This window comes from Anopheles maculipalpis, chromosome 3RL, assembly GCF_943734695.1.
Source record: "Anopheles maculipalpis chromosome 3RL, idAnoMacuDA_375_x, whole genome shotgun sequence".
Lineage (NCBI taxonomy): Eukaryota > Metazoa > Arthropoda > Insecta > Diptera > Culicidae > Anopheles > Anopheles maculipalpis.
In genome coordinates this window covers 84985293-85003617 of record NC_064872.1, presented here as the reverse complement: position 1 = coordinate 85003617, position 18325 = coordinate 84985293, and the positions used below count along the sequence as shown (strand labels likewise).

At 42.4% G+C, this 18325-nt stretch overlaps 5 protein-coding genes across 5 annotated transcripts in view; 2 read left to right on the top strand and 3 right to left on the bottom strand.

The window, feature by feature from the left end:
- The window catches only part of LOC126562736 (protein sarah), a 29553-nt gene extending 14871 nt beyond the window's left edge, over positions 1 to 14682 (top strand). Inside the window, exon 2 of the mRNA XM_050219312.1 lies at positions 14673 to 14682. The gene's annotated coding sequence lies outside the window, so the exon portion shown is untranslated. The remainder of the gene's footprint in view (positions 1 to 14672) is intronic.
- Positions 1 to 18325, bottom strand: part of LOC126561420 (protein Smaug) — a 469519-nt gene that overhangs the window by 167599 nt on the left and 283595 nt on the right. The window lies entirely within an intron of this gene.
- LOC126562512 (protein hairy) overlaps positions 1 to 18325 on the bottom strand; it is a 579505-nt gene that overhangs the window by 413731 nt on the left and 147449 nt on the right. The gene's annotated exons all lie outside the window — the stretch shown is intronic.
- On the bottom strand, positions 798 to 2378 carry LOC126562253 (vacuolar fusion protein CCZ1 homolog). The gene is made up of 3 exons (XM_050218707.1): positions 2282 to 2378; positions 2117 to 2214; positions 798 to 2038 (listed from the first exon to the last, which is right to left on the bottom strand). The coding sequence occupies exons 1-3, from the start codon at positions 2363 to 2365 to the stop codon at positions 874 to 876; spliced, it is 1347 nt and encodes a 448-aa protein (XP_050074664.1). The 5' UTR covers positions 2366 to 2378; the 3' UTR covers positions 798 to 873.
- Positions 2740 to 3898, top strand: LOC126562885 (signal recognition particle receptor subunit beta). The gene is made up of 4 exons (XM_050219483.1): positions 2740 to 2930; positions 2999 to 3308; positions 3378 to 3503; positions 3576 to 3898. Exons 1-4 carry the CDS (start codon positions 2825 to 2827, stop codon positions 3766 to 3768), a joined length of 735 nt encoding a protein of 244 aa, XP_050075440.1. The 5' UTR covers positions 2740 to 2824; the 3' UTR covers positions 3769 to 3898.

The window sequence follows — 18325 nt, the reverse complement described above, 5'->3', positions numbered from 1 at the left end:
TGTTGACGGAACATTCGTATCGCCTGCTTCCACGGTCTCTAACTAAACTAAATATCTTTACTCCTTATGCTTGTTGATTCACGTTGATTATGAAAGGAGGAGAGAAGTAATGAAAGAAGTATTTATTTACACCACAGTTTCGGTCATCCGGGAATGAGCGGAAGGTATTGTTGTTGTGTTAGAGAAAACTGCCAGTAAAGCGCAAATTCAAATGTTCAGCTTAAAATAATGCAAACTACGCATGGGCGTTCTCTACTTCCCAAAGTGAAGGAAACGTACAACATTGCAAACACAGACACAAATGCAGATACTATATCGATACATATAAATGTATTTCTATTTATCACTGCTCGCATCACTATATTCGCGACGGAATGGAATAAATCCGATCGCAAACATATTGCTATATCTTCTTCAAATAAATGATTGAATAAATTATATTATTTGCGGGTTTCTGTTCGTCTATATCACAAGCCTAGGCCGGCTAGAGGTACCGTATTTAACGGGACAGTTAATAAATTCGGTTGCAAGCAAAAATTATCGTTGCCAGAAAGCTTCTTAGCGTATGGTTTCAAGTTTCAAGGCTTACTAGATTTGCTGATAACACGTAGTTGGATAGTCAGTCCTCTTTAGTGGGACTCAACCGGGTCTCTCCAACCAAATTGAAACAATGAAAGGTTGGATTTCGAATGCAATGCCGTAATAAGGTTCGATTTTTGGCGATTGTTACATATTTATTTCGCTTACATATGTTTTATCTTTGCAGTGAAGGAAAAATTAAACAGCTCAGCTCTTGCATTTGATGCAGAATAAAAAAGTGAACTAATTGGAAAGACTGGAATTAGCTTCAGAAGGCTATTGCCTCCTATGTCACTAGAAAAAGATCCCCTTCACGTGCTGGTCCAATATTTTCTTCGTCTCCTCAGTCACATCGATAAGGGTGGAGCTTTTGTTGAGGATGATAAACACGTGCCTCGAGTTGCAGCTTCGCTTTACTATCCAATAATCGTCGTGCGTCTTCACGATCGTCTCATCCATTACGCTCGTTCGATTGCTTCGCACATCATCCAACAGATCGACGATCAGGTTCATCACATCGTTCGGAAGTCCACTACCCGTGACCGATTGGTACTGGGCCTGGCCCAACCGAACCGTACCGCGATGCTGCAGATTGAGCTCGTTGAAGAAGATAAACTTTGGTGCCGTTGCGGAATCATCCTTGCTGCCCGAACAACCGAAACTGTAACTCGACTCACCGCTACTCTGCAGATGCTGACTAATGTCGGAGGAAATGCTCGTTAGCTGCGGATTTACGACTGCGTTCAGTTCCATGTAGAGCGACTGTTCGTTCTCTACCTCGCTGTCGTCGAGCAGCAGGCACAGGGAAATGTTCTGCACCTTCCGGCACACCATCAGCGTGTAGCGCTTTATCTTGCCATTCTCGGTTACGTACGCAGGGCGTGTTTGCTTCGACTGAGCTAGATGATCGAACATGGGACTGTGAAAGTATTCGTACAGTGTGTACAGATCGGTCGGAGTAATTCCGCTCCATACCACCTGATCGCTGTACAGGAAGATGCAATGCTTGATCGGTGCGAATGTGGCTTCGATCATGTTTATAAAATTTTGCACCCTTAGAAAGAGAAGCTGATTTAGGGGCAAATACTGCACGCTCCCGAACGCGTCCACTACATCGCATTTCTTCATCTGTAGATGTAGGATGTAGCTTTGATAGAAGGCTTCCAGTTTGCCGATCAGATTGGCCTGCGCATCCAGCTCTTCGTTCGGTTGCAGATTGTCCAGGAAGGTGCCGTGAAACATGCGAAACATTCGGTAGGATTGGCGGAGGACCGATTGAAAGATGGTGTCATGTATCGTGTCCCCGTGGTACTCGTTGTAGTCGCCCGAGTCGCGCGTTTTCCGATCGAACGGAACGTTCAGTGTCATGATCATCCAGTAGCCGGATTCGGGCTGGTAGTAAAACTGGCAAGTTTTCTGCGTGTGCATCGTCTGCACACTATCATCTTTGGTGAATGTGCTGAAATTAGCGGAGGAGAAAACGAGTCATGCGCCAGTGCTGGTGCTGGTGCCTACTAATGATTGCTTTCACACTCACTTGCTAAACTTGATGATAGCTTCACTTAAACCAACGTCTTTTATTTTGGTATCGATGTCGGTATCATGGGGATGATAAAAAAGCACTTTCTTCTCTTCCTGCAAAGAATATCAAAAGGTTTTAGCTAAACGAACTTTCCTTGTTCCGGATGTTGCACAAACTTACCTCACCCTCTTTCGGTCCGAATGCTGAGTTGAAAATGTAAAAGCTTCTCAGGGATAGTTCTGCCGTAAGAACCGGATTAGTCATCTTGGTAACGCAGTAGCGGCTTAGAGTGAGAATTAAATGCTTGTTTCACGCACTTTTCCTCCTCAAATTGTGATGATTATTTCTTGTTTTTCTGTGGTCTACGAAAACAACCACCGGTGACAGCTTTCGCTTGTTTACATTGTGCTGATAACAAGCCGAGGCATGATTGGTTCATAAAATACTCGAAAAAATCCTAATTTAATTTTTAGCTTCACGTTGCACCAAAATAGAAAAAAATTAAGAAATTTAAAATTTGTACAACGTTTAGTAACATTTTAAAAATTATATTTATTTACTACATTTTACAGAGCCACTTACAGTTCAGCTCGAACTGTATTTGGCAGTGTCAAATTCATTTCCACGAATAGATGACGTTAGCGTAAACTGTCATAGTCGCACCAAATTGTGGCTCTCTGTTTCTGTTTTTAGCGGAAGCTCAGTAGGCAAACTCGTGAAAACATGGAGAAAATCAACAGAAAATCATCGGCTCGGGCTTCGATCAAGCTGGGAGAACTAGACTATACGCCGGTGCTGATTGCACTAGCTGTTGTCCTTGTAACATTGGGTAAGAACCGAACATCCACCGCATGAACGCCGTACACAACAGGCTAACACGCATTACGTTCGTTTCAGTGGTTCTGTTCCTATGGAAACGCAAGAAGACCGTACGGTCGGCAGTACTGTTTACCGGGCTGTGTGATTCTGGCAAAACGTTCCTCTTTACACACTTGTGTCTTGGCGGAGGTCGCGAAACGTTCACGTCGATTAAGGAGAATGTCGGCAGCTTCAAGACGGATAAGGGCCGTGAGCTGAAGATGGTCGATGTGCCCGGACACGAACGGTTGCGGGGCAAGTTCTTTGATGAGTATAAAACCATTGCCCAGGCTATCGTGTTCATGATCGACAGTGTTACGGTGCAGAAAGATATCCGGGATGTTGCAGAGTGAGTAATTGGATCAGGAGATAAAACAGCAGAATGCAATACTGAGCTGCTATGCTTCTCATTTTACAGCTTCCTGTACACTGTTTTAGCGGATAAGGCCACGACAAAGGTTCCCGTCGTTGTACTGTGCAACAAGCAGGACGAAACGTTGGCCAAAACCGAAACGGCCATCAAAAGCATGCTGGAAAAGGAAATGTATGTAGAATGGTGTATATGTTTGAATGTTTCTTTACTAATCCAAAATTTCCATACTCATTTCTTATTCAGAAATATCGTTCGTCAGACCCGCCGAAGTCAACTACAATCCGTCGATAACAGTACATCGTCGGAATCATTTTTGGGCAAATCGGCCGGTGTAGATTTCGAGTTTGAGCAGCTCGGCCAAAGGATACGCTTTGTGTCGTGCTCGACCAAGGAGGAAAAATACGAAGGACTGACATCATTCCTAGAATCCCTGTGAACGGATTTGCTCTTGCACATAGTCGTGCTGCTCATTGAGTCCCGCTTTCTCATCATCTAGTTTTCACCTAATGTGTGTTTCATACTGTACGTAATAAAACTGTTTCAATAACAACACCGGTATTAACAAACTGTTTGGTGTGCTAAGCCTCCATGCTGATGTGTAATTCATGTCTCATTCAGATGTGTATAATTTAACATACATATGTACCGGTGAAACGAATTTAAAAACGGTCACAGATTAGCCTACACTGGGATGGACTAGAAATGGGACAAATGACTGAAAAGTGCGATACGTTGTTGACGATTATTTCTTTTACATGTATTTTATATCTCGATAATATTGGGTTGATAATGTACTAATGATGGTGCAGTTTTTATCAATTATCGATTTGTTCTTGGCTAATTTCTCATATTTTCTTTTCATACCAGCTTTTCCGACTTCGGGCTGCAGAATGACACACGATGCAACCCAATATAGGCTGCGTACTTGCTGTAGCCATTCGGTTTTGTTCGCCAAAAAGTATGCAATGCGTTTTACACGATTCAAATAATCGATGCAAACATTCTGTTCAAATGATTACTTAATCTTTTATCTAGGATGAATATTTATTAAAAACGGAACCTAACTGTTGATTTTTAAACCAATTTATAATGTTCATTTTATTAACAATTAAAGATTTATATTATATTAGCTTAGCTTAGTGAGGCACCTCATAAAACTCGTGCTTATAAATTATTGTTACAGCTGGCACCGAAAAACTTTGGTGAACTATTTGATATGTTTCGTGTAATCAAGCGATGTAGGCACATAAGAAAAACTACCTGGTTATGGATCAGCCACATTAATGTCGCCCTCATAAATATCCTCATGCGAGCCATCCATCGTGGTAATTTGAGTAGATTAACCCACCACACATACATTACGTAGCCCAGGAGAGCGTTGCCCATGAGGAACAAGATCTTCGCAACTTGCTCCTCAGTAGAAACAGTAGGGCATGGCAAAGAAGCGAAAGTTACCATTCACGGCACACGATCCATTCCTATCGCTTCGTGCCCTTTGCTGCGCTCGAAACGTTTAGGAAAGGACGATTCAAGGGGAAGATTAAAATTCTTGTCTTGATCGTCCCGATCGTTTCACATTCGATAGGAGAAAGGATGCTGCGCTCGACGGTATGGTATGTAAAAGCGGCTGTTGGACAAGGAGAAGGAGCTAAAAGCGGGATCGATGGACGGTGCCTGGATGAAAATTGGGCGCGATACCTTTAATATGCTTGAAAAATATTTGAATTTCAATAAGTTCCCCAAAAACCACAGCCACAATTTCCTGGAAGGTTTTGGTTTTTGCTACGATCGTTTCTAGAGTGCAGGGAACTTGTTTTACTTTCGCTTTTTGGTAGTCTTTGTTGATGATTGCTGATGATCGTAGGGATGATCGTGATAGAAGCGTGCTGTTGATATCCATATCGCTCAGGGTGCTTTTGATCCCGTTAGGATAATTTTTGGGGTTTGGCCAAGAATCAACAGCAGTTTTGTAAGGTAATTATGAGTTTTGAAGCATTTTTAACATTTAAAATGTATGTTTTGTTTCAGAGAGGCTTCAAAGAAAAAGAAAACAATAAAACTGATTGCGTTTGCCTTGATATTAAAGTAATTTTTTCGTTCTTATTTGACTCATTAAACATGATTATTTATGAGGTATTTATCAAAAAAAAAATATGTGTTTTTTTACTAAATTGTAGATAACTATCAATTGGATTAAATAGGAAATTTTTAAGGTTTTCATTCTTCTTTTGGAAGACCAAATAATTTTCGTAAAATTATATTATAAACGACTTGTTCAACACTACAATAAATCCTGAACTCGTATCCATTATGACGGATAAATCCCGATCACATTTGTAACATTAGCTGAAGGGTTAGTTTGACCGCGCTACAAGAATCACACCAAACAACCACCCACTGATGTATTGCTTCCGTCAATCTAATTCCAATTCCTCTCGGTGCTAACCATACGCACATGAAATGGCTCATATTATAAAGTCCATTCGCTCACTGCCTTATCCTTTTCGGCTTCAGTATAACTGCATCGTAATTTAATCAAGCGATGCATCATCCTGCCCCACGGCGTTTCAGCAGAAGCGGGCTTTTCGTTTGTTATTAATTGGCCACAACTAAGCGCGCCCGATTGTTTAGCGTTCGGCTGTCCTGGGTGCGGGTTTTGGGTAATTTCAGCATCACGAACCACGAGGTACTGGTGTGTCTGAATTTTACAGAAAGGGAACAAAGCAAAGTAGCGTATCGCATGCTTCCAGAGGTCCTTTTCGGTATGTTTAGTTGTTGCCATCGCCTTCCTCTCCCCCACAAGGATATGAGTCTTTTCTGTTTCGTTTGAGGCTTTGTTTGGTAAGCAGATTAGCCCGCGAGGCGCGAGATGTAGTGTCGGCGAAAGGGAACGAGCGCCACCACCATCAGTGGTAGTTAAAAATGCACCAGCAAAGTGTGCATTGAGCAGTTCCCCATGCAAGGTATCGTCCGGCCACGGTTAGTCGTTTAACAGCCGCCGTTCTTACGCGCAAAGTTGCATGAACGTTTGCGTCTCTGCATGGTGAGGTGATCGCACCGAGGAGCTTAGTGGAAGGGTGATTCGTAAGCTTAAGCTTAATGTTCGGCAGCTTCTTCATTACCCGGTGGTTCGGCCCGACGGGCATGTGCCCATTTAATTTGATTGTTTGCGGCCAGTCGACCAGTGGCACCGTAACGGCGAGGAAGTCTGTCAACAGCTGCTGCATGCGGAATTTGGGTCTGAAGATTGTGGCCTAGTATGAGGAATCTTTTACGACTTTTTTGTCGTTGTTGTTAAGCATTATTTGCCTGTAAGTTCGCAGCAGCATCCCGTACGCGTGAGTACGAATGTACGGGAGTAAAATTATTGAATAATTCTAGTTATTTCGCATTTGTCTCCCTAATGATAATTGCTGTCAATGGTGTCGTTTGACAGACCTGCAGGATGTTGGCTTGCGTTAGACGCCTTTGAGCCGTGTTCCGGCCCTGCTACCGCGGAACCGGGGGCTTGTCACCTTTTCCAATCACCCAACGGGCTCCAACCTCAAGATGTTGATTTTTGCAATTGGACGTTCTGAAGCGCTGGGGGCCGGTTTTGACCCCTCAGTGACCGTTGCAGGTAGCCTAATTAGTTGTGATTTGTTCCCTAAGGAGACGGCTTTGCTGGTAATGCTTCGGGCAAGGAATTCCCAAAACTGGATCGGACAAAACATGAGGTCTTTGAGAATTTTCGCTGTCAACCTTTCGGTAGTATTTGTTGCCACACACAGACACACACTCTGGACAAATCATCAATTACAAAGGAACGCGTCGATTTTCCCTCAATCAGGAAAGGATGCTTACGTTGGGACCTCCGGTAATGAGATAACCTTCTCTTTTGGGATGTCATTAATGAGGCGAAGGCCACCAAAATGAGTGTCAAACAGGTACCGAAATAGTTTTAATTAGTAGTGAAAGCTACCCAAAAGGCTAAGTGGCGTTCGGTGCGCTGGAATTACTTAATTCTTAACCCGACAATACAACGTGCACTGCCGTTAACACCTGCTAACGCATGTCTTCTCGGCTAATTCTTGTACGCTGCAATGAGTTTTAGTGCACTGCTCGTGAAGGAGGGTGGTAATTACAAGATAAACATCTGTCTTTACCAATTTGAAGTGGTTCGAATTGCGCAAGCGTTCAATTATTAGGGAGCTTAGTTGAAGGGCTTAAAGAGAAATCTTAAATCTAAATGAATTTGGTTTGATTATTCAGTTGATTGCTAGCTTAAAGCAAATGTTTACAGCATAATTTTAGTTGTTTAAATTATAGGTTTGTTTAACAAATTCTTTACCAGTTAAAACATAATATGCTGAGCAACATTAAGTAATCTTAATCGGTTGTGCACTCTACTTAACTTCGTTGCATTTTTAGAGAGATTTTAAGCAGGTTTGTTCCTTAATTTATTGAACTAGGGATATTGAATTTAGAATTTTTTTTTATGAATCATTTCCCAGCCGAAACGAACATCTTCTTCTGAGACCCATTTATTGGGCAGATATCCACAAGAACTCGCGATCGTCGGAGCTTCCCGTTCAGGAACGCTTGCAAAGTGAATGGAAGAAATAGCGAGGATTTATAATCCCACCACCGTTTATGACGGATTTTCCCACGAGTTTTGTAGCTGTCTGCTGTTGCTCTGCCTTGGTGACACCGACGACACCGAACACACGCTTTTGGAGAACATAAATTTTTAGCTTTAGGAAGTTTCCTTCAAAAAAAAAAAAAAACCCGGAAACTTGTCGACCGTTGCGATGCGATGATAGGAAGCTTTTGTGGTGGGTTAAGGTTTAGGTTTCGGTGGCCATCAAAAGACAACCGAGGGTCGCTTTTGTTGAGTGACTATATCGTCCGAGCGGAGTTCGTGTTTCATCTCAAAACTTGCTTCCGTTGATGTAGAGCAGTGGACAAAAAGTGTCATAAATAAATCGATCCAATGCCGACGGTAAGAAAAGGAACTGATCTTTCTCTGGTCGCGGAACGCATCATTAGTTCAGCGTCAGTTGCGGGTTTGAGACTGATTAAGAAATATATCATATTTTGGGTTCTTTATATATTTGTGATCGTGAAAGTGGAACCGATCGATGCCTTTGCTGTTGGTTTGATTGAATTGCTAAGCAGGTTTGGTGGAGTTATATTTGTGATTTAAATCTAAAGCCTTTCTTCAGAATTCAGGTGACTGTTTGACGGTTGTTAGTGAATGAAAAGTACCTCTTAAAACAATCTTAAAATTAATAATTGTTCTAAGAACAATTGAACGATCAAGTACCGAAGCTTTCCGCTCGGTTTTGAAGAGTAATTGATTTTCATGCAACACGATGCACCGAGCGCCCCGGTATAATAAAATCTACCACCGGCGCCATTTAAAAAAACTGCCATGAAATCGTTCCAACGTACCCACCCACCGATTCGTCGGTCGAGGCAATGTGTGACTTCGAGATGTGCGTAGCGTTTTTCGAGCGCAAGTAGCTCCTAACAAACCGGGACAAGTTTTAAGGAGAAAAACGATAAAATTTGAACTTTGAAGCCGGAACAGTAGACAGTTTTACCAACAAAACAGTGCGTGCTGTTGTTTGTTACGATTTTCGGTGTAGTGTGGTAAGGTCCGCTCCTGGCTTTATGGCCATCCGGTTTTAGCGCCGGACGCACATCCAGGCGGACGCCTTTTAGTGTTTGTGCGTCCAATTTCCGTTCCTGAGAATATCACAACAGCAGAAAATGAGTCGTACTGCGGGAACAGTACCAGAGAAAAAAAAAAACACCTTACAAACCATGAAAATGAATGAATTGAAGATGGTAAAAAGCGCAAGAAAAACCTCAACAATCTCCGCGAGAAGCCGCCGTTCGTTACCATGTAAAGAGCTTTAATTGAATTCTGTACTACAGCCTACAGTACACATTAACTTATGGGTGAGCAAGAACGGATCACGTGTAACGCAGCTTACGGCTCATTAAAATGGTGTTAGGAATTCATTAATGAAATTAAAGGAGCAAACACGGCGTCGTGTTTTACGGCTTCCGGCGCCGTTGTGGCCGTGTTTGGGGAGATATACCAGCAGCTTCCTCTTAAGGGTTGATTGATTTTGGACATGAGTAATCCAGTGAGCATGTTATGTTATTTTGTTGGGTGAAATGTTTGTAAGCCCAAATTAATTTATAAAACTTAACTAAATTATTCAAAATAAATTGATGCAAAGTTCTTCATCCCATTAAGTACTTAATTTCATTGCTATGCTCCGTTGGATCTAGCAAGGTTATTCTACCGAACGTCCTCCTCTCCTTGTCCTCTTGTTTGTACGGAAGGTACGGTTTGTCCTCTTGTTTGACTGGACTTCATTAAAATAATAGAGAAAGTCATCATGCAGCGTCTTGTCTAGTAACTTTAAAAAATGATATAATTCGTTACGCCTGAAAGTATGCAATCTCACTATTAAAGTAAGAATGTTACAATTTTTTAAAGTTCCTAACCCATTTAAGACCCCTAACCCTGTATATTCAAAGAAAACAATCACAAAAAATCGACGAATATAATCTCTTGTGTAGTTGATTTTTTCCTTAAGCATTGTATAGTCTATTAATTAAAGGACTATTAATGGGGTTTAAACCCCGGTCCTGCCGTGTGAGGTCTGGCGTAGCTTGCCACTACTACCATCGCACCGCACCCGGAGAGCAGTTCTTTTCAACTATTTCTCATTCAATCTTATGAACGTTAATGTTATTTGAAGGACTTTCCTTTTTCTCGTAAATTATTCACACAAGTTCACAAATGACATGAAAGCTTTGCTCATAAATTTTTTTTTTTTTGCACGGAAGGCATAGCTGTTGACCGTTTCTTATTTCCTTTTGTTTTTACTTGAACTTCACAAACATAATTTGGTTGCTCCTCAAGTATTAATGCCCATGATATGAGACAATTCCTCATACCTCTGCCTATTTCTCACAAGGGCCACACTTCATCATCAGTGCAATATGCAGTTCTTGGACGTAAACTCCTCCGCAGGAAGAAAACATAGACCCAAACGAAAAGCAAGTCTGCACTGATCGCACGCCCCGACAGAGCTGCCCTTTTTCGGACGCAGACGCCATCACGTTGCAAGAATGGGTTAAAAATAATATAAATCGAATAAATAAATAAGAGATTTACAGTACAGCCAGCGTAAGTTGCGTGATCTTCGCGATTCCATCTACGGATCAACCGATCGACTGATCACCCGGCTCCAAAAAGGAAAACCTGGCGATCAAATCGAATATTGCTTGATGCCGGAAGCCTACCGGACCCTCTCTCGCTCTGCACAATCAGTTCGGAGCAGCTTGTCGTCCTCGTGATCGACGTTGCGGGGTCGTCCGGATCGTTGATGGTTAGGTTGTTATTTAAATTATGACACCCCACCGTTCTTCGCTCCACAGTACTCGGAGTGAAGCAATTGAACGCGCGTGCTGTCCGGCAGAAGACCCCAAGCAGACGCTTTCGACAATCCTCGCACGCGGGTTGCACGCGAAGAGGCCCGTGATTCGAAGGGCATGTTTCGTTCCCACGCCACGCGACACATGAATTTGTTTCCCCGTGTGCCGTGTGCGTCGTCCTTCCTCCGGGTGTGTACGGGTTTTGTCGCTCTCCTACCGGAGGCTGCAAACGACTCGGCAGGGGTCCCTCCCGGAGGTTACGATCGTGATCGTTGTGTTGCTTTTCTCCGCTCCGCTTTTGAAGTAGGGTTACCCGTTTGGCTGGGTTGTGCGGCGACTGTACGGTCTCCGGGGGTTTCTTCTTTCGTTCAATATTTGTGCTATTCTTCAACCGTTCGCGTCCGTGTGTCATAAGCGTTTTTTCCCCTTTTTCTCGTTTTCCCGTGCGCCGGCCCCCGCTAAAGTGAGAACTTGTCGTTCTAGCGTTCGTTGAGTTTACCCACGGCAGCATCGACCCGTAGATCGCGCACACTGATTTTGGTCGATCCTCTTCCATTCCCACCTTCCATTTCCATCGACAAGCCGGGCTTGAGACAGTCCCTTGCACTGTGTCCTAGGGTAGCGTGGCGTTAATTTTTTTCTCTCTTCCGAATCTCACATCGCTGTAACGCACAAAGGCGGGCGTCCGCTTCGATGCGTGCGTTTAAACTCGATCCTTTTTTTCTGATCTCCGTTGTGTTGCGTTGTGGGTTGTTGTTTGGGCAAAGACGGCCCTTTTCCCCGCACGCACACGCATCAGATGTGTGATTATATTTCACATGCATGAGAAGAGCATTTATTTGATTTGGACGGCGTTGCAGCTAGGCACGGATGCTACCAGCAGCACATATTGTTTGCACTGGGAAGGTGTCTATTGGGCACGCCTGACGTGAAGCGACAGACAAAGAAAAGGTGATAGAAGGAGCAGAAGTAAAAAAAGGGAACCTCTTTTGGATCTCTTGTCTTGCTGGGATACGAATTGGACAGATCTTGTATTTAAATGGGAAGAGTAGCGTAAGATAAACATCGCGCCGGTGGATGGTGGTGCGGTTTTGATGAGCTTAATCGTTTAAATGGAAGTCCTGGGTTGATCCTTTTTTTAATGCTTTTGTTTCGACTGTTTAGTGGTAGGAATGAGGTCTATTTTGTGAGAGGCGGTTTGCAGCTGAATGTGAATATTATTTGGATGTGAGAATGCCGAAAGCATGTACAGTGAAAGAAGTACCTTCAAGTGCATAGTATATTTGGTTTTTAAATATAGTTTTAAATTAACAATTTATTTTTTAATTTATAATTATTTATTATCTACAAACGTGGCTTCCCAAAATCACAAGTTTCTTGGAATATGGAAGCCATGGAGCCACTTCGAGTCGAGTGGAATCAAGTTTTTATTATAAAATATCATCCAAGCCCTTCACACGGCAGGACCTAGGTTCAAATCCCAGGCCCCTGTAGTGAGGACTGATTATCCAAATACGTGCAAGTCTAAACCGGCGTGACCTAGTTGGTCTTTGTACCAAGAATACGATGAAGAAGACGTTTCATATTTCTTACAAGCTTACTAAAATACCAACTATTGTTTTTAATGACAATCGAAGGATAAGGATGCTAAAGTTGAATGATTTGAAATTAATGTTTTATAAATATAAATTTCTGACCTTCTAGCTGAAAAACCAAATAAAAAAAAACAACCCATAAACAGTTGGTAAATGACGCGACTAAAATGGCGTCACATGTCCCCAGAAAAGCAACGATCAGCCTGCAGCCAACTTTAAACGCTGATCTTAACGATACGGAAGCCAGCGGTGAATTGTGTGCAAAACATGTTAAGTATCAATCCAAGTACCTTGTTCTGCGCTAACGTATCCACCCTGGGTGTGTGTGTGTGTGTGTGTATGTTCCCGCCAGCTCTTTACCGCGAATGCCAGAAGGTGCAACCAACCCTTAAGACGATTATCGACGGTATTACATTGTACTGTGTTGGATCGTTGTCGCTGCACACGAATGGTTATTTGCAGTATTCCCTCCTTCGTATCGGTTAAATATCGTTGTTCACAGTTCATAGACGTGATTCGACCGAGAAGGTGGCCGGAATGCGATAAACAATAAACTGTGCAACTACGCCATCGGCCACCTCCCACGGATCGTTCGTTATTGATCCGTATTAAATTTTTACTGGCATGCAAATCAATTTCATCACACTTTCATGCTGATCACCGATCGCCTTTTGCCAATCTCGCGTTTGGTTGCGACTGCCAATCTGGAGATCTTAAGCGATCCGGAGTTTGTACGATCGAACGATTACGCTCGTTTGATTCATTGTTCCGGGGCATTGCGCGGGTTATTGCTTTGTGTAAGTGTTGCGATAAATGAGCGGCGTTTTGTGTTTTCGGTCGCTCAACGATTGCAGTGGGCATGTAAGAGGATTGGTAAAGTATTCTTGTTCATCGATGTCAATTGGTTTTTGCCATGTAAGGTGGTCGAACTATTGAAGCAAAAGAGCGAATTCCATGTGTGCAGCAGTGTAAGCTTGAAATGTTTTAAACGGGTTATGAGTTGGTTTTTACTGCTCTGTTAAGGTTTTTGCAATTTTTTCCTGTATTGATGTGTATATTCATCCCCATTTTTAAATGGATTTTAATATTTTACATGCGATAGAATATTTTTTTTAGAACTTAGAACCTTTAAAGAACTAACGTTTATTGAAAGAGTTCAATACACAACACATATTTTAAGTATTTTTAATGTACATAATTTTAACCTATAAGCCAAATAAATAAAATACCATAACAAATAATTTTCTGTTTACAAATCCGATTGGTATGCTTATGACTCATTTCTGATCAATACACGCCGCCATTGATCCCCAGTAAAACACAATCCCGATCCCATTCGAGCGTCATCCCTCATCAGTGCAAACGTGACAAACGACAACGACAATTTACCTTACCCGTCGACGGCGCCATTCTGAGTCACCGCCCGGAACCGAACCCGTCCGATCGTGCGTGGATGTACTTACGTCGAAGAAGATCTCGCGAACAGGCCGAAGAAAGGATGGACGGACACCCGATGCAACAGGACGCAACAAACAATAAAGCGAAGGAACACAATAAAACCGGGAATGTGCAGCTGCACTCTGGCCGCGACCGGTTTTTTTTTCGGGTGCGTGTGTGCTCTAACCCTGGTGTGGGTTTTATTTGGGCTTTAATCGGCTCCCGGGCGAAACCAAAACACTTTCGGTATGTTTATTTTCTGTTCGTGACTCGGTGCGTCTGTGTGTGGTGTACCTTTGCTCGCACTGTCATAAAACAAACACAAAGAGATGATCGTTGGGCAAGTAGAGCGCTAAGGAATGTTTTCTGGAGATGATTTTTATCAAACAAGAAGACGTAAGATTGCGGGCTGTTGTGTGAAAAATGAAATGAAAGGCTAACAAAATGATTAAAATTATCTTCTTATCATCTCTGTCTGTTTTAATCAGAGCAATGCCTCAGTTTTAGCTTAAAATGTGTATTCTTTAATTAAAAACTTCCATAATAAATATGGATAGATCCTTATCGACAGTAGTTGTAAAAATTATTTGCAGCACAAAATCATCACCCCGTGATGGATCATCCCACCGATGGGCGATGGCTTAATTTCGATTGTTCTATCAGTCAGATGCAAATGTAAGATAGTGAGACGAGATGAGCTGGAATTATGTACTAAAGTGGCCCGGTACAGTGGAGTATTTTTATCAATAATGAAACCATTTGATTGCGACTGTGGCTGGCGTTCCTTAAGGGGCTTCCGTTGAATTGAGTCAATTTACAGAGTTACCTTTCGTGCCAACTGTATTGGGGCATTCGTGCATTCATTAAGCGATTGGCAGAAGCTTACGAATTTAGGGAATTAAAATAATTTTAACATTTTTGCCACAACTTTAAACGTCACTTACTTTTCATTTCGATGGAGCTAACGTGGAATTCTAGAGGTTCTGACGTTGAAAAAGAATTTTTAATCGAAAATTTATGTGCATCAACTAGATTTGCAAATAAAAAACGCTGGAGCTGCCTGTTGTGGTAATAATTTTTATTACAACAAATATCATCACAGGAAGGTTAATTTTTTACCCCAATTTACCATTTTATCCTCAGTAGACTTGTCCAGCATTTGTTTCCATACCAAAATCTATTTTTTGTTAGAGGTATTCGAGCTTAAACTCGTGCTCCATCGCTAAAAGTCTAAAACTCAAAGCTCATCCCACTCATCGAAGAATCTAACGTACGCCTAAAGTGGCACATAATTACAATCTCTCGCGATAGAAAATAGTTTTACCCTTTGCACGGCATGCTCCTATGACGACGGTGCGATCTTCGCATCTCCACCATCATTCGATTCCTAGAGAAAGGTAGGCGCTTCTGTGCCTCCGCCAGCTCACCATCAATCTTCATACCGGTGGCAATGCGCGACGCCTATAAATCATTTGTTGATAACCATCAACTATTATTATTATGTTTTACTTTGCTTCGCCGGTGTCTGCACGTGTACTGCCACGATCATGGAAGCCGAATGTCGTGGCTCGTGGCCTTCGCGTAATCATGTTAGCGATTCGACATTCCATAGGATGGATAGAGCGATGGATTTTGGGCTCGAGTGCGTGATAGTATTATGCACAAAATTTATAAAAATTTAACAACATTTGAAAAGTAAATGATCAGCTTTCAATGCAGTTGATTAAAATGGTTACAACAAAATTTCTTCGAGTATTCTATGTCCTTGCAAGCGATCATATTCTCCCAGTGTGCAACACCCGTCGGCTAGCTGGATAGCAGATTGCCCCAAAGCATAGATAAGTCCTCCGCCTCGTCTATCTCACACCACACCGACGATCCTTATTCAATAAAAGCGCACCCCGGACCCATCTTTCGCCGTGCCGCCGTTTCGGTTGAACCGATTAGAGGACCCTGATTGAATTTATCAGTCACGATTTTCGAGTACCGCCTCGGCGCACGATCGGCACAAGCAAGAAGTGAGCGCACGCGTGTGTGTCTAATAAACCAGTCCACCGTTTGGCGGCAGCTAGGCGCTACAAGCTCGGTCGAACCGGGTAAGGATGAGAAGGCCACGAAGCGACTGTAGGCGCCGCGAAATCTGTGAAAGCGCGGAATCCTTTCGTGCGAGTGACGCATTCAGTCTGTGAAAGCACGCACTATTTGGCGGCTGATTATAGATGTGGTGCTAAGCTGCTTCGGATCGGATTCTAGGATGATGATCCATCACGATCGCAAAGGGGGAAAATATTGTTTCTTCAGTGTTTCCGTTTTGTTCTTCCCTTTTCTTGTGTGTGTTACGATTGACGCACCCGTCGGTTATCGATGCGAGCGTTAGTGGATCTGTAATTAAATCGATGGTTCGGTTTGTTGTGTCCAGCATGTTTTGGAGTGTCCGTGGTTGAAGAGGTTATTGTTAGGGAGGCATCTAATTGAGTTGATCAGGTATGCTCTCGCTCGGAAAGTGTATAAATATGTTTTAATTGAGGAGCAAAAAGGGTTTGCCGCTTATCGAGGCGTTTAGCTCTTTCGTTGATCTTGTTCTTTTGTATTTGTCTTTTGAGATGATTTACTTACGTATCTAGTAATATTTTTTTACACTAGCTGTCTGCTAGCTGATTAATTTCGCCCTCTTTTTATTATATTATAGAGACTTTTAGCCTTTTTGTTGAACGCATTTATCAAGTAATTCTCTATACGTAATAAACGATGCATTTAAATTTTCCAAAAAAACATTTCAAGTTCTTTAAAATATTCCACCATTGCTTTTCAACACGTTTTTGCCGAAATGCGTTGTTAAGCACTTGACTTCTTGCCGTCGTTTTGTTCTCGCCGTCATACGATCCTTTTTTGAAACAGCAAAAGCTAATTTGTCGTTTTTGTTTGTCTGCATTAGCTAGTTGGTAGCCATTTCAGCATTCTCGTTCGTGTTGCCCACGGTTCTAAGCATCATGCCTTTCAGCACGTTGAAATCATTCGTTTGGGTTTAGAAACCGTGTGAATCGTTTAGCATCGCTTTCCGCGACATGCAGCGTGTTGTCCACCAGTGGCAGCAGCAGCTGCAAACCTTGGTTGGAAATATTTTTCTCCCTACAGCTTCACTGAACTGGTTTGCAACATAGCAAGAGAGAAGGACAGGTTGGGTAAGGTTTTTTTTTCTTGTCTACTACACTATGCTACGTTTAAGAACTTTTCGGGATGATTGATTTTGGTTTCATCTTCCTTTCGCTCATTGCAACTTGTTACGGTGAAGCTGTTTAAGCGAGCAAAAATCATAACCGCGATCTTAGGACGATTTATGACCCTATCAATGGATAATGATGACACAAATCAAACATAACTTCATATGGCTGTGCGCTTCTACAATCAAATTTAGGGATGCTTTTTTTTTGCTTATCGAAAAATAAAAACTAACAAAAACCACTTTGCTAGAAGGATGTGCGAAATGGGCGAACAATGGCATCGGAAAAGGAACTTTAGATGAACGGAAAATTGATTGAAACGATGCGCCTGAAACATGGGTATCGTTTAACTTAATGGAAGCTGAGAGGGTTGTCGCCGTTCGGTTCATCGTTTATGAGCGCATTTTAATGTGGCTCGATTGATTAATATCATAAGGCTTTAAAGTTATTCCGAACGGGGGCACTAGCGTTAGAAAAACATAAAGGAAATATTTGATGAATTCATTAAAGAAAAATGTACAATTTGTTCGGTATTTTAGCAACAGAGTAGAAGGATGTACGACGGATGCGTGGATACAAAACTAAAATCTAAACGTGGATCTAAACTAAAATATTGATCACAAAAATAATAATTAATGCTTATGGTGAAAAATAATACGAAAAATGCTTCTTGAATCAATTAAAACACAAAGTTTATTGCTTTCCAGCGAGGATTAATTAAACAGAGAGACACCGCCACAGCAATCAATCAGCATGACATCACTCGGCCACACTGCCTTGCAATGGTTTAATTTTTATTGCACCGTTGACATTACAATTAACAAATACGGTTCGAAGTAAGCCGACCGGTTCGAATCCGCGCTTTTGTGCGTGTGCATACATATTGCACTGCTGGTGCTGCTGCTGGCACCGAACAGAGATCACTGCCAGACAGACAGACAGACAGCCAGACAGCCTTTGGTGTACCAATCCAACCAATCTCAAGGTGCGGGCGCCACACACGTTTGCACCGTGCAAGCGCCAACGCAACTGCAACGCCAATAAAACTTTCACCTCAACCAATTCATTAATTAACCAACTGCTTTCCTTCCCACAGCGTGCGGACTGTCGCACCGAAAAAGGATCATCTATAGACGGATTTTGTGGGGCTGGTTTGCGTGGGTGATGTGGACTCGGTTCGGATATATCGTGGCTGCTGTTGCTGAGAAAACCTTCAACCATTGGGTTGGCACCTTACCAAACTGAGTCTGTCTGGGAGAGTGCGGTAGTTGAACTGGGAGCTTAATAATGTATCGCTGTC